Here is a 13524-nt window from a genome sequence, read left to right on the forward strand (position 1 = left end):
AAAATGTCAAATCTCTTATCCCCTATTCTTAGGCTATTTTGACACAGTTCATTCCTTATCTCCGTATTTCCCCAAATCTCGCAATTTCTGTTCACAAATCTTGGATATATATCGCTGACGTTTCCATTTCTAGGGTTTAATTCATCTTTCAACATTCAACCACCATTATCACACCCGTCGCTTGGCGCGGGTAAACGACTAATATATATATATATATATATATATATATATATATATATATATATATATATATATATATATATATGTCTTTGTTTACTCAAAAAAAAAAAAAAAATAGATAAGATCGTATCTTACCATTACCATTACCGTTGGGAAGCCATTCAATTCGGCGTAAAATATTTGGGTTTTGGTTATATGGAGCATAAAATGTTTATGTTATGTTATGTATTTCTTAAACGAACTTGTGTTATGTGAGACATACAATTTGAGGATTTCTTAAGCGTGTTTCTTTTGCCATTTGATGAAACATGTGTAGCATGTTTTCGTTTAGTTAAAAACATTTCTAAGATAATTCATAAATTCGAACATCCATTTTTTTTTTCTTTCTAAAGTATAAACCATTATATATTTAATTTGTATTATATATATGATAGGATATATGAAAAAAAAAACATTTATGCTAAAACATCCTAAATTTAATCTTTAAAAAATTAGTCTAAGAAAATTCAAAGAAAAAGAAGGAAAGCCATAGTTCACCGAATCCTTCAAATTCAACTCGTTAACGCGCTATCAGCCATGGTTTGGCTTTCAGACCAAGTCCTGAATCTGATCAAAGAACCTTATTTGAAATCAAATCTTCTATTTCAATTCAAGCATGCACTAATCTTAGCTAGGGTTCAACCCTATAACCCAATCTGCAAGACAAAGAAACCCCCATCAACTATTCTATTCACAAATCCCCCCTTTTTTTTCTTTCTGGAAACTTTTGTAAATCGCTTAAAGAAATTAGAACTCCATTGGTTGTTGGGTATTTTCGTAACGTTCACTTTTACCTGCTCATATAAATGGGAAAGAAGTCGGGAGGTTGGCTCACACTCTTGAAAGATCACACAAAGCTCCACAGATCGCAGGTAAACCTCTCTTTGATTTTAAATTTCACATTAGGCCGTTTCAGTTTCTTAATAAATGCGCTTAATTTTTATAAGAGATTGAAACAATAAAACTATGAAAAACCCATCAGCCATCAGTTTCGCCCACCAGGTGTTTGTGTTAATTCCTCATCGACATCACCTACTTTCATTGCTGGTTGATGAGGTTTTTCTTGGCTTTTCTCCCCCACCCCTTTCTCATAATCCATCTGTTATGGGTATGTCCTCATTTTCGAAGTGATTTGATTCCACAAAGCCTAACATTGCTTAATTCACAGAAATCGAAGGACTGGAACATGGCTAGCAGCAGTGTCACGTCAACCAACATCATTCAAAATCATGATTTCTCTAATGGCTTGCATTCATGGTACACAAACTCTTGTGATGGCGTTGTGGTTGAAAAACAATCCACTCGTTATGCAGTAATTGCAAACAGAAAAGAAACTTGGCAAGGATTAGAACAAGATATTACAACCAGAATTTCACCAGGTTTAACTTACACACTAATCGCACATGTTGGAGTTTCCGCTGAACATCCACATCTCCATCTCCATCTCCATGGCCATGCTGATGTCATCGCCACCCTTAAACTTGAATATCATGGATCAGAAACAAAGTATATGCAAATCACAAGGTAAATACTTAATAACTTAATCTAGTATCTGATTTACAATTTTAGGGGTCGCTAGAAAAATCACTTTTTTTTTTTTAGGACTTCTGTTTCAAAAGAGAGGTGGGAGAAGTTAGAGGGGACATTTGTGCTGCCCGAGAAGCCTGACCGAGTTGTGTTATATTTAGAAGGGCCTGCCCCGGGAGTCAACATTCTCATAAAATCCTTGGTGGTCACTTGTGCTACTTCTCATGTAAATTCACCCTTCTTTTAAATCACATTGACAATTATTATCGTATATATTTTCAACAAATATAAGTAATTTTTACAGGGTATAGTTGAAGGATGTAATGTTGTTGAAGATGAAAACATCATATTGAACCCTAACTTTGAAGACGGTGTTAATAATTGGTCTGGAAGAGGGTGTACGATTGCTCGACATGACTCCATGGGCAAAATCGTACCAAAATTTGGAAAGTTTTTCGCATCAACAACACAACGCACACAAAATTGGAATGGAATTCAACAAGATATTAGTGGAAGAGTTAAACGAAAACTTGCTTATAGTGTTATTGCTACAGTTAGAATCTTTGGAAATAATGTTACAAGTGCCGACGTTCGAGCTACTTTATGGGTCCAAACCCCCGATTCCCGTGAACAATACATCGGCATCGCCACGTTCGTTTTCTCTCTTTTATTTTTATATACAGTTCACCTGTTAAAGTCTCAGCAGCTGCAGTGTCAGAGTTTTAATTAATTCCAATGTAGATTGGGATGTCATGTCAGCCACCTAGCAGACTGTTGTGGGGCCAGGACAACTTTTGCAGAAACTAATAATGTTTTTTTTTTTTAAAAGTGCGCAAGCAACAGACAAGGAATGGATGCAGTTGGAAGGAAAGTTTCTTTTAAATGGTTCCGCGTCGAAGGTAGTGGTATATCTTGAAGGCCCGCCACCTGGCGTTGATATTCTCCTAAATGGTATGGTGGTTAAACATGCTGAAAAAATCCCCCCTTCACCTCCACCATATATCGAGGTTGGTTGATTAAATATTAATAATATCATAATATGTACTTTGTTTTTACCCATAGTAGCAATGTACTTATGTTGTTATTTGGTTTTTCAGAATGTAGATTATGGAGTTAATATTATTACAAACAGCGATCTTCATGAAGGAACAAACGGTTGGTTTCCTCTGGGGAACTGTGCGTTAGGTGTGACAACCGGGTCCCCTCATGTACTCCCTCCAACAGCTCGAGACACCCTGGGCCCACATGAGCCGTTAAGTGGACATGGTATTCATGCAACCAATCGGACCCAGACCTGGATGGGTCCCGCCCAAATGATTACGGACAAAATTAAGCTTTTTGTCACGTACCAAGTATCGGCTTGGGTTCGATTGGGTCATGGGTCGAGTGGGTCCCATAATGTAAATGTGGCTCTTGGTGTGGATAACCAGTGGGTCAATGGTGGTCAAGTTGAAGTCAACGATGACAGGTGGCATGAAATAAGCGGTTCTTTTCGAATCGAAAAGGAATTTGGAAAAATTATGGTTTATGTTCAAGGGCCCGCTCCCGGAATCAGTTTTATGCTTGCCGGATTCCAAATCTTTCCCGTTGACCGCAAAGCAAGATTCAAACAATTAAAGCAACAAACCGATAAGGTAATCTGTTTACTTTACAGTACAAGTACAACCTGTTCTGTCATGTCATGTCATGTTTCTGTTCAGATAACAGAAATACATTTTGTTTACAGATTCGTAAACAAGACGTCACGCTAAAGTTCTCAAACTTGGATGAAAGCAATATGCAAGGAAAAATGGTAATAATCAAACAAATACAAAATAGTTTTCCAATCGGATCATGCATTAGTAGATCAAACATCGACAACGAAGATTTCGTTTCGTTTTTTCTAAAACATTTCAATTGGGCCGTGTTTGGAAACGAACTTAAATGGTATTGGACCGAATCACAACAAGGCAATTTCAACTACCGAGACGCGGACGATCTTCTCGAATTTTGTAACCGTAACAACATTCCCGTTCGCGGGCACTGTATCTTTTGGGAGGTAGAAGACACGGTCCAAAATTGGGTAAAAAATCTAAGTAAAAGCGACTTAGCAATAGCTGTAAATAATCGTTTAACTGGACTTTTAAACCGATACAAAGGTAAATTTAAACATTATGATGTAAACAACGAGATGCTTCACGGGTCTTTTTACCGTGACCGATTAGGGAACGAAATTAGACCGAATATGTTCAAAATTGCAAATAAACTCGACCCGTCATCCGTTTTATTCGTGAATGATTACCATGTTGAAGACGGGTGCGACACGAGATCATCACCCGAGAAATACATTGACCAAATCTTTGACCTTCAAGAACATGGTGCACCAGTTGGTGGAATCGGGGTTCAAGGGCACATTGATTCTCCGGTGGGTTCGATTGTGGGCTCGAATCTTGACAAATTGGGGCTAACCGGACTCCCTATTTGGTTCACGGAGCTCGATGTTTCGTCTGTAAATGAGCACGTGAGGGCAGATGATTTGGAGGTGATGATGTGGGAAGCTTTTGGGAACCCGGGTGTTGAGGGGATTGTGTTTTGGGGGTTTTGGGAATTGTTTATGAGTAGAGAGAATTCGCATTTGGTTAATGCGGAAGGGGAGGTTAATGAAGCTGGGAAGAGGTTTATCGAGGTTAAAAAGGAATGGCTTTCGCATGCTCATGGGTTTATTGATGAGGAAAATGAATTTCGGTTTCGGGGATTTGAAGGGACTTATGAGGTGGAGATTGTTGGGATTTGTGAAAAGATTGTGAAGACGTTTGTGGTTGAGAAGAGTGGTTCGGAGGTTGTGGTGGTGTCGATTGGATTGTAATAAGTTGTGTCAATTGAATGAAATAGAAAGAAAAAGAAATATCTGTATCTGAAATTTCGAGATTTGTGAAAAATCATAAACTAAGCAATGCCTACTTGGTTATAGGTGTTGGGGGAATTGGAAGATCTCAAATTTGTGTTCATAAATGCTGTGCAATGTGGACTATATGTTATACATTCGTTTCATACTAATAAAAATGAAGAGTACTACTGAGATATTCACGTCTAAGTGAAATACTGATAGATAGAACAAAATTAAGCATATTGGTCTTTCACACACATAAAGTAGAATAAATAGAAAAATGCAGTTTGTGAACTTTCAAGTTTAAAAATAGAAGGGTAAACTAAGATGTTCCACTTAACCTAGAAAAGGTCAAGAAATCTCATTATTAACTTGATATTCAACTTTAAAAATAGAAATACACACCAATCAACATAAAATGCCTCTGATTTGTTGCATGTTCCACCCATCAAATTAGAAACACATTTTAAATTCAAACAAAAAATCACAAATATTTGGAAGACCCTTCACATACCCATTTAAGATCAAGGAAAACATACATTTTCAAGTCTTGCTACCACTTCAAGAGTAAGTTAAGTATGGCAGCCTGCAAATAAGATGATAATGGCAATTGCTTTCTACAACTATAACTCCAATGAAATAAATTAGTTGTAGCTGAATATTAGAGATTAGAAAAATATTGGTGTTGTTTCTTTTTTATATAATGGACTTAATGGTGGGGACAAAATTTGATCTATCAAGCTACATATAACTGTTTATTTTGTATGTAATGCGGAAAAGAACTACTTAATATATAAAGTCAAGGAAAGGATACCTTTTATAGTTATAATTTGCTATGGTGTGGGGCCCACTAGTTTAAATGACTTATTCTTTAGACTCTCATGGACACTTGGAACCACTAGGTACAAAAGTCTTAACAGATTCCTTTTTCTCCTCTTCAGCTTCTTCTGATGCTTGTTTTCCGCTTACTGAAGTTAATGATGACATGAGAAGTTGCAAAACAAACAATTGTATCAAGACCTTAGATAAAACTTCACGCATATACATAATTTCCATTAGATAAACCAGCAAATAGAGTAACCAAATGAATATCAAGGAGAAAACTTTAACAATCTCATAGAGATAAACCGGTGAAAACTCGTGTTAACTTCTGTAGTGCTCATACTCGCCTATTATCCTCTCTTGGACATTTCTACAAACATTGCTTGCGCACTTTCCTTGAGCATGTTACAGGATTATAGAATCCAATTTTTAGGGTCATTCCCATCACATCCTTCTTAAGAAACCTCAACACAAACATTTTACAAGAAGAAAAAAAATGATACAGAAAACACATAGAAGGGTAAAGGAAGAATACATAAACCATTTGAGGAGAAAGCTTGAGCAACCCTTAGAAAGACACCAAAGCCAATTCATTTCGATTGTAGTTTCCATTACAAAATCCTTCACTAAAAGGGTTTAACGAAGGATTTACATTAAATATACACTTATTAGCATAGTTGTCAACTCGTGATTTGAAAAGGTAATTTTTGACTTATGACTCGAATAAGAGTCAAAATGTTAACGCGCGCGCGCGCACACACATATATATGAATCACAAGTATTGTGTGAATATGTAGTCAAATTCTAACCATTTGATTAAAAAGAATGAAATGATGTGATCTTGAATTACATGTTACTAATATGGACTAGGATGTATTATATAATTACAATTATTAATTATTAGGGCAATTATGATATTTAATAAAGAGAGAGAGAGAGAAATGATAATTATCTATATTTTAGGCAACAAAGTAAAATTAATTAATAAAAATCAAATCAAATCTTATATTTTATGTAACATAATTAAATCATTTTTTTATAATACGTCTTCATTTAACACATGAACACATATTTTGATTATTTTATTCTTGAAGAATATGATTTTATTTAATAATTTTTTTAGTTTTTCGGTCTTAAAGAATATAATTTTTTTGAGAAGCCACATTCTATAATATGAAAATAAGAACCATTTTTATAACATAATACAATAATATATACAATATTTTAAAGAATATACACAAACTTTTGTATTACATTCTTTAGGAATCTTTTATCATTTCCGAATAATATACAAAAAATTATAATATATAATACATTGAAGAATATTTCTTTGTTTTTTGATGGTTTTCTCATGCCCATGTCTTTGTTTTTTAATGATTTTTTCATGCTTCTATTTTGAAGACTTGTATCATTTTTGAAAAGTTAGTTATCATTTCTTTTAGCCTTTAATTATTTAAAGTATATGATGGTTTCAGTCCTCTATTTGTCAACATCGACAAAAGCAGTTGAACACATGCTATATTGAAGTTCCAATATTCTTTGAGAACATAAATAAGTGAATAAATTCTTATAGAATTGGTATATATATATATATATATATATATATATATATATATATATATATATATATATATATATATATATATATACACATACACACACACACGAAGCTGGTTCAACTACATGAAAATGATGAACATATAACATTCTTTAAAAATATGCAGCTTGAACTATAAAATTCTAAAAAAAATAATAATACATTCTCTATTCTCATATTGTAATTCTTAAAGAATCGTCGGTAATTTTTTAAAAATGAGTGGAAATACATTCTATGAGAATGACAATTTATGAGAATGTCTTCCAAGATATTGAATTCTAGTCCTTTGTTTTGGATTCTTGAACTTAAGTTATATCTTTTTGTGAGCACCAAAACCCTATTTCTCCTCGACCAACACTATCTTCAAACATTTTGAAAGAACAACCACAATTTAAACCGATTTAAAAATAGCTACAAAAATTAAGAAAATAACCATATAAACAAGTTCTAATTCTCATAATAATTAATTTATATATGTTGACAAATTCAAAACATTTTACCTTTAAAATTTTAAAAATATACCTTTCCTATATGGGCATTTGTTCTAAGGGAGTAAACAAGTTTTTGATGGGTCATAATTCTTTTATGAATTGAATAACAAAACTCTTTTATGACTTAAAACAAAAGTGACCATTATTTTGAATATGATAAGAAAAATCAAGCATATTGATTTCTTTCAAATTTGAGACCCATAATTAAAAATCGTCAACTGTTGAATTCCCATTCCATGCAATAAAGAAAAAAATCAAGACCACTCATGAACCAAAGTTCACTTCGTATTCATTGAATACGTAATTTTGAATATATAATTTTTTTTAACAAGAATTTAAGAGAATCATTAATTTTTGATGTGCAGGTCCATTTTAAGTAGTGAATTCAAACTTACTAATAGCCACCAGTTTTGTTCAAGATTCCGTCCCTTCTGTATGCAAAGTTCACTCTATTAGCAAGTATAAGTAAGATAATCATACTACTAAACAACAAAAAGAAATATTATAAACGAGCAAGTCTATGTTTTATACGATGTAAAAGGTTCGTTAGTATAAAAATTCCACGTATTTTCCGCATAACTTAGTCACGAATTACTTACAGAATTTGATATTACAAAAAATAACATAAAGTTCAAGATTATGTAACGACTACTGTTCGTGTTTTAAAATTATAAAAATATCGTAAACTGAAAAGAGAAAAAAATTTAAATGTGTAAATATAAATATTAAAACCTCGAATTATCAAAAACTTTTGGCCCATTCTTTAGTTAAGTTAAGGGCTAAGCCCCAAATCGTTGAATTGGACTTATTTTAATTTCTGAAACAGTAGAAGTTGTGTTATATATATATATATATATATATATATATATATATATATATATATATATATATATATATATATATATATATATATATATATATATATATATAGAGAGAGAGAGAGAGAGAGAGAGAGAGAGAGAGAGAGAGAGAGAGAGAGAGATGGGTTCAATTGAGAAAATAAAAAAGGTTGAGAATGAGAGAATCATTCTCAGCCACTCATTTTATTCAAGCATAAAAAGACACGGTGGCAAACTTGTAAATATGAGAACAACCTTTAATATCAAATACGTATCTGTAGTTCAAACCCATTCATCGTTCATCATCCAAATTTCTTCTCCAAATTTCAACAATCATCCAGATTTCTTCGATTAAACCATCATCAATCCATTTTTTTGATCGGGTAAAGCCGTAAAAGGGATACGAAGCAGATGATGGCGAGAGGAAAACGAGAAGCGAATCGATGAACGAACACAGCGGGCTTTGCAGCAACCCTTCGTTCACCTCCCGTTGTCGGCAGCAAAGGAGACTAGGGTGAAGATTCTCCGGTGCTCGTCTTCGTCTGATTAAGGGGGAGAAGCACGGAGGTTCGTCGCCCGACTCGCAAAACGAGATGGTCTCCGTGGTTTTGACTAGACCAAAGGAGGAGGTGTTTGGTTTTGCTAGGAGATTGCGATTGGAAAGAAGCCCGAAGCGAGGGTTTGGTTTTGCTAGGAGATTGGGTCGGACGTCCGCTGCCTCTCATTTGCTTCCTGCCGGCGAGAAATGAAGAAAGAGGGAGGCGAGGGAAGATGGCATCGGTGTTAGTGGGTCAACGAGCCAAGGCATAAAGGGAAACTGAGGTTCCAATCGACGAAAATAGTCTAGAAGATGGTGGCTTTTGGCTGTGGTAATCGACGGGAAGTACTGAAGGATCTCGATGGGGCAGTTGCTGCTTCAATTGGTACAGTCCTCTTCTCGTTTCTTTTATTTTGATTGTAAATCAGTTAGGTGGGTGTTTGGGTGATCGATGTTCAACGGGTGAGTAGATGGGGGAAAAGGATTTGATCAGGTTTGGTGTGTTCATCATGAACAGATGGAGAAAGGGGTTTGACTGGAAATCAACGATAACGAAGGGAGTTTGGTTTGTTTCATTTGACAGGAAAGAAAACAGATGACAATGATTTCATGGATGTTTGTTTGCTATTGTTTAATCTTGTTTGGATAGAAATGTATGGTGTGTTTGGTTGGATCATTTGACAGGAAAGTCTGTATGTTATTCATATGTGAATAACATATAAAAATTATATATATTTGTGAAAATACATTATAATATTCATATGTGAATATACTGTGTAATATTCATAAGTGAATATATCATCTAATATTCACAAATGAATATACTATGTAATATTCACATGTGATATACCATGTAATACTCTGTAATATTCAGATATGAAAATATTATCTAATATTCATAAGTGAATATACCATCTAATATTCACAAGTGAATATACTATGTAATATTCATAAGTGAATGCATCGTTTAATATTTAAATATGAATATACTATGTTTATTATATGCTATATTCATATATGAATGATACTTAAATTGTAAAAAAAAAAAAATTAATCATAGTTTTTATTCATAACTGAATAACAAATGTACTGTAGTAAAAATCTGATTCATTTTTATTCACTTATGAATAACGATAGCTGAAAATATAAAAAAAAAAAAATTTTTATTTTATCTTAAAACTATATCAATATGGATGTCTATTTGTAGAGAATAAAAAATCATGAATTTTGGTATATTTAAAATCATTTTTCGATAAAAATAGCTTCTTAAAAATAAAAAAAAAATGAAAAAACTATGTTTTTGTATATATTAAGGTTATGATTAGCATAGTTTAAGGAAACATGTTTTGTTGGAAAACACATGACTATTCCTTTCCCATTTCTGTTGGTACGACGGAGGCTTTTGCGGCAAAAATAAATGAGTGGCTGAGAATGATTCCCCCATTCTCAATGATATTGCCATATTTATACCTATTTTTAGGCAATATTTAAGTACATTTTTATTAATAAATTAATAATATGTTTAGAATAATGATACTTATGACTTTAAATTGTTATTTTCAGTCAATTAAAAGGATTTTCGAAGAGAGGGACCAAAAGTGACAAAATGTGGAACATGGGAGGCTTGAATGACAAGAAAAGAATAAATTCACGATAAATACTTAACCCACGATGTGGCGATGAAGCCCACGACGTGGCATGGGGTTTCTAGAAGATAGACATCGCGACACAGATGATTTCCTTGTACGATACGGATTACTTGAAGCCCACGACGTGGCACAGCTGGCCACGACGTGGCGCGAGTTTTTTTAAGATTATATAAGTTCTCCTGATTATTACGAAAGGAACAAGTTTTTGGCAGAAGGAAAGAGTTCCAGGAGTCGATTCAGAGCGAAAGAAGGGTTCTGGAAGAAGGTTTTCAACACCAAAAAGAATAGAGGTTTATATTTTAGTTAAATAAGAACACGTCTTTCATTATTTTTAGATGTGTTGGTTTAGGTGCTATGATGAGCAGCTGAATCTAGCTACTCTTGTTTAGCTAGATGAAGCTTTAAACTTATGCATAGTTCAATGTTTATGGATTAATTTTTAGTTGGTAAAAATTGCTTGTGTTTGATTTGTATAACCTAGCATGCTACTGTTTGTTTGTCTAATTGCTTGACTGCATGTTCTGTGTAGCTTAGTGACCATTAAACTGCATGAACTTGTTTACCTAATGATTTAGTGAACATTGAATTGTTAGAGCTAGGATTGACCAATCTTAGTTAGTAATTAGAATAAATAAAGCTTAGCTGTGTTAGAGAACGTGTATTGTGATCATAATTGCGTTTATACAACAAATCTTACATAACATATTTACATTCATAATTAGTTCTGTGTTTAATTATGTGTGAACATACATGGTTTGACATGAATTAGTTAATTATTGGTAAGTTAGAATTAAATTACTAATACAACTAAAAAACCAACTTAATAAACCGTAATCATTAGCTAGCCATAAGGGAGAAGTGGATTCAAACTAAACAAGAGTGCGTTTTTATTTATTGAATTTGATTTAAGTTCATCTGATCTTGTAAAACCAGATAAACCCCCTTTTAAACTTGTTAATAAATTAGGTTAATTTAATAGTAAGTAAATTAATTAGTAACATCGTTCCCTGTGATCGACACCCGACTTACCCAAGCTATACTGTAATCTGACTAGGTACACTGCCTATAAGTGCATAGTTAGTTAAGTTTGTTAGGTTATAAATATTAAAATTAGTGAGTACTTTTGTGCACATCAAGTTTTTGGCGCCGTTGCCGGGGAATGACTTAGTTTTTAGCTTATTTATTTGCATTAAATTGATCGATCCTTCTTGTGGAGTAGAAACCCACAAAAAGTTAATTTTTCAGCAAAATAATTTTTTCTGTTATTCACAGAGTCCACGACGTGGCACTCCTCTGGCCACGATGTGGACAGTTAAAAACTAGATTTTTTTAGTTTAAAGTTAGTTTTTCTTATTTTAGTTCAGTTTTACGTTTTTAGTTTAGCAAGTTGCAGGAGTTCATGACCAGAAGCTCAAACACACACTTGGTGCCACCACTGGAAGATCCCGAGTCTACACTTCACAAGAAAAAGACACCCTTACAAGAATTGAAGTCAACTTTTTCTAGGAAGTCGGGAAAGAAGACAGGAGAGTCAAGTTCATCAGCGAGGCACAAGAGCAATCTTGAGCATTTGGATCATACACCCATCCAAACCGGGTTCGAAAGTGATACCGAGCCGGAATTTGAAGAACACACGAGCAAACCCGAGAACGAGCCAAGGAACGACATGGCAACAATTGAAGAAATGTCCATGGGAGCTTACAAGAAGCGGATCCGAGAAGATGTGGGTCCCGGTTTAGTCCAACCCGCAATACTTGCCACTGCCACATTCGAGTTGAAGGGACACATATTGACGGCACTAAAGGACATCCCATTTTTCGGGAAAGATCATGAGGATACTTTTAAGCATCTAGATGAAGTCAACGACATTGCGGATTACTTCAATGTCCCGAATGTCAACAGAAACACAGTCTTGCTTAGGATGCTTCCCATCACTTTCAAAGGAGCTGCTAAGGAGTGGTTAAAGGCACTCCCACCAGGTACAATCACCACTTGGGCTCAAATGCGTGAGTAATTCCTGGACCAGTTTTGACCGCCATCCAAGATAGCTAAACTCAAGAAGGCAATAGCCAACTTTGAGCAACAGCCGGGGGAGTCACTATACGAAGCATGGGAGCGGTACAAGGGCTTGCTCAGAAATTGCCCTCAACATGACCTAAATGTATAGCAAGAAATGTCAATCTTTTATGATGGGGTCAACGTGATGACAAGACAACTCCTTGATTCTCAAGGACCGTTGACAAAGAAAAATCCAAGGGAGGTCAAGGAGCTAATTGAAGAATTCGCGAAGCACTCTCGTGAATACCACAACCCGAGGCAAGATGGAATCAAAGGCGGTGGAGGGGCCTAAACTGAAGAAATAGCAGCCGTCATGGCCATGCTGAATAATATGGATCGCAGGATAACACAAATGGACCAGTCGATACATGCCATAAGAGTGGGTTGCGAGAGATGCAGTGGGCCACACTTGACCAAGGACTGCAATGTAGATGAGCTTGGGAACAAAAAAGCTCAAGTGTGCTACTCTAGTGGGGATAAGTTTGATGAGGACTGGAGGAAACCGAAGGAGTGGCTGCCATATTAAGAGTACAAGAAGCAAAAAGAAGAAAAGTATAGGCAGACAGGTCGAGGCCTCTATCAAAAGGAGTAGCCACCAGCCGAGAAGAAACCCGACCTAGAGACCATTTTGATGAAGTTTATGGAAGCTTCGGAAAAGAGACACGATGCCACTGATTCTGCCATTATGGAACAACAAACTCTGATAAAGAATCAGCAAGCCTCCATCCATAACCTTGAAGTACAATTTGGTCAACTAGCCACTTTAGTTCATGAAAAATTGTCCCCGAAGAATCCCGAAGTAAAGAACCAATCTCACGTAATGGCCATTGATACTGAAGAAGATGCAATCTCTGAGTTCCTAGAGGCATTGGAAGAAGAACCGCAGCAGCCCAAGAAATCAGGGATCAAAAGTGGAGA

At 34.9% G+C, this 13524-nt stretch overlaps 1 protein-coding gene and 1 non-coding gene across 2 annotated transcripts; one reads left to right on the forward strand and one right to left on the reverse strand.

Annotated features, from left to right (window-relative positions):
• The first annotated feature begins 681 nt into the window (after positions 1-681).
• LOC145057529 (endo-1,4-beta-xylanase 1-like) lies at positions 682-4806 on the forward strand. Its single transcript, XM_079005389.1, has 7 exons — positions 682-1091; positions 1388-1743; positions 1822-1972; positions 2051-2397; positions 2576-2753; positions 2844-3380; positions 3473-4806. The coding sequence occupies exons 1-7, from the start codon at positions 1026-1028 to the stop codon at positions 4589-4591; spliced, it is 2754 nt and encodes a 917-aa protein (XP_078861515.1). The 5' UTR covers positions 682-1025; the 3' UTR covers positions 4592-4806.
• A 7792-nt stretch (positions 4807-12598) lies between these two features.
• LOC145060764 (small nucleolar RNA R71) lies at positions 12599-12705 on the reverse strand. The gene has a single exon (XR_013686948.1). It is a non-coding gene; the product is annotated as a small nucleolar RNA R71 (small nucleolar RNA).
• Between the last annotated feature and the right edge of the window lie 819 nt (positions 12706-13524).

The sequence above is a fragment of the Lactuca serriola genome, chromosome 6 (assembly GCF_051521515.1).
Source record: "Lactuca serriola cultivar US96UC23 chromosome 6, Lser_US96UC23_V15, whole genome shotgun sequence".
NCBI lineage: Eukaryota > Viridiplantae > Streptophyta > Magnoliopsida > Asterales > Asteraceae > Lactuca > Lactuca serriola.

Bases quoted from the DNA above. Each gene is read 5' to 3' on its own strand.
- LOC145057529 (XM_079005389.1), top strand. From the start codon at position 1,026: ATGGGAAAGAAGTCGGGAGGTTGGCTCACACTCTTGAAAGATCACACA. The intron at 1,092-1,387 runs GTAAACCTCTCT...CTTAATTCACAG, and splicing joins CAAAGCTCCACAGATCGCAG to AAATCGAAGGACTGGAACAT. The intron at 1,744-1,821 runs GTAAATACTTAA...TTTTTTTTTTAG, and splicing joins AAGTATATGCAAATCACAAG to GACTTCTGTTTCAAAAGAGA.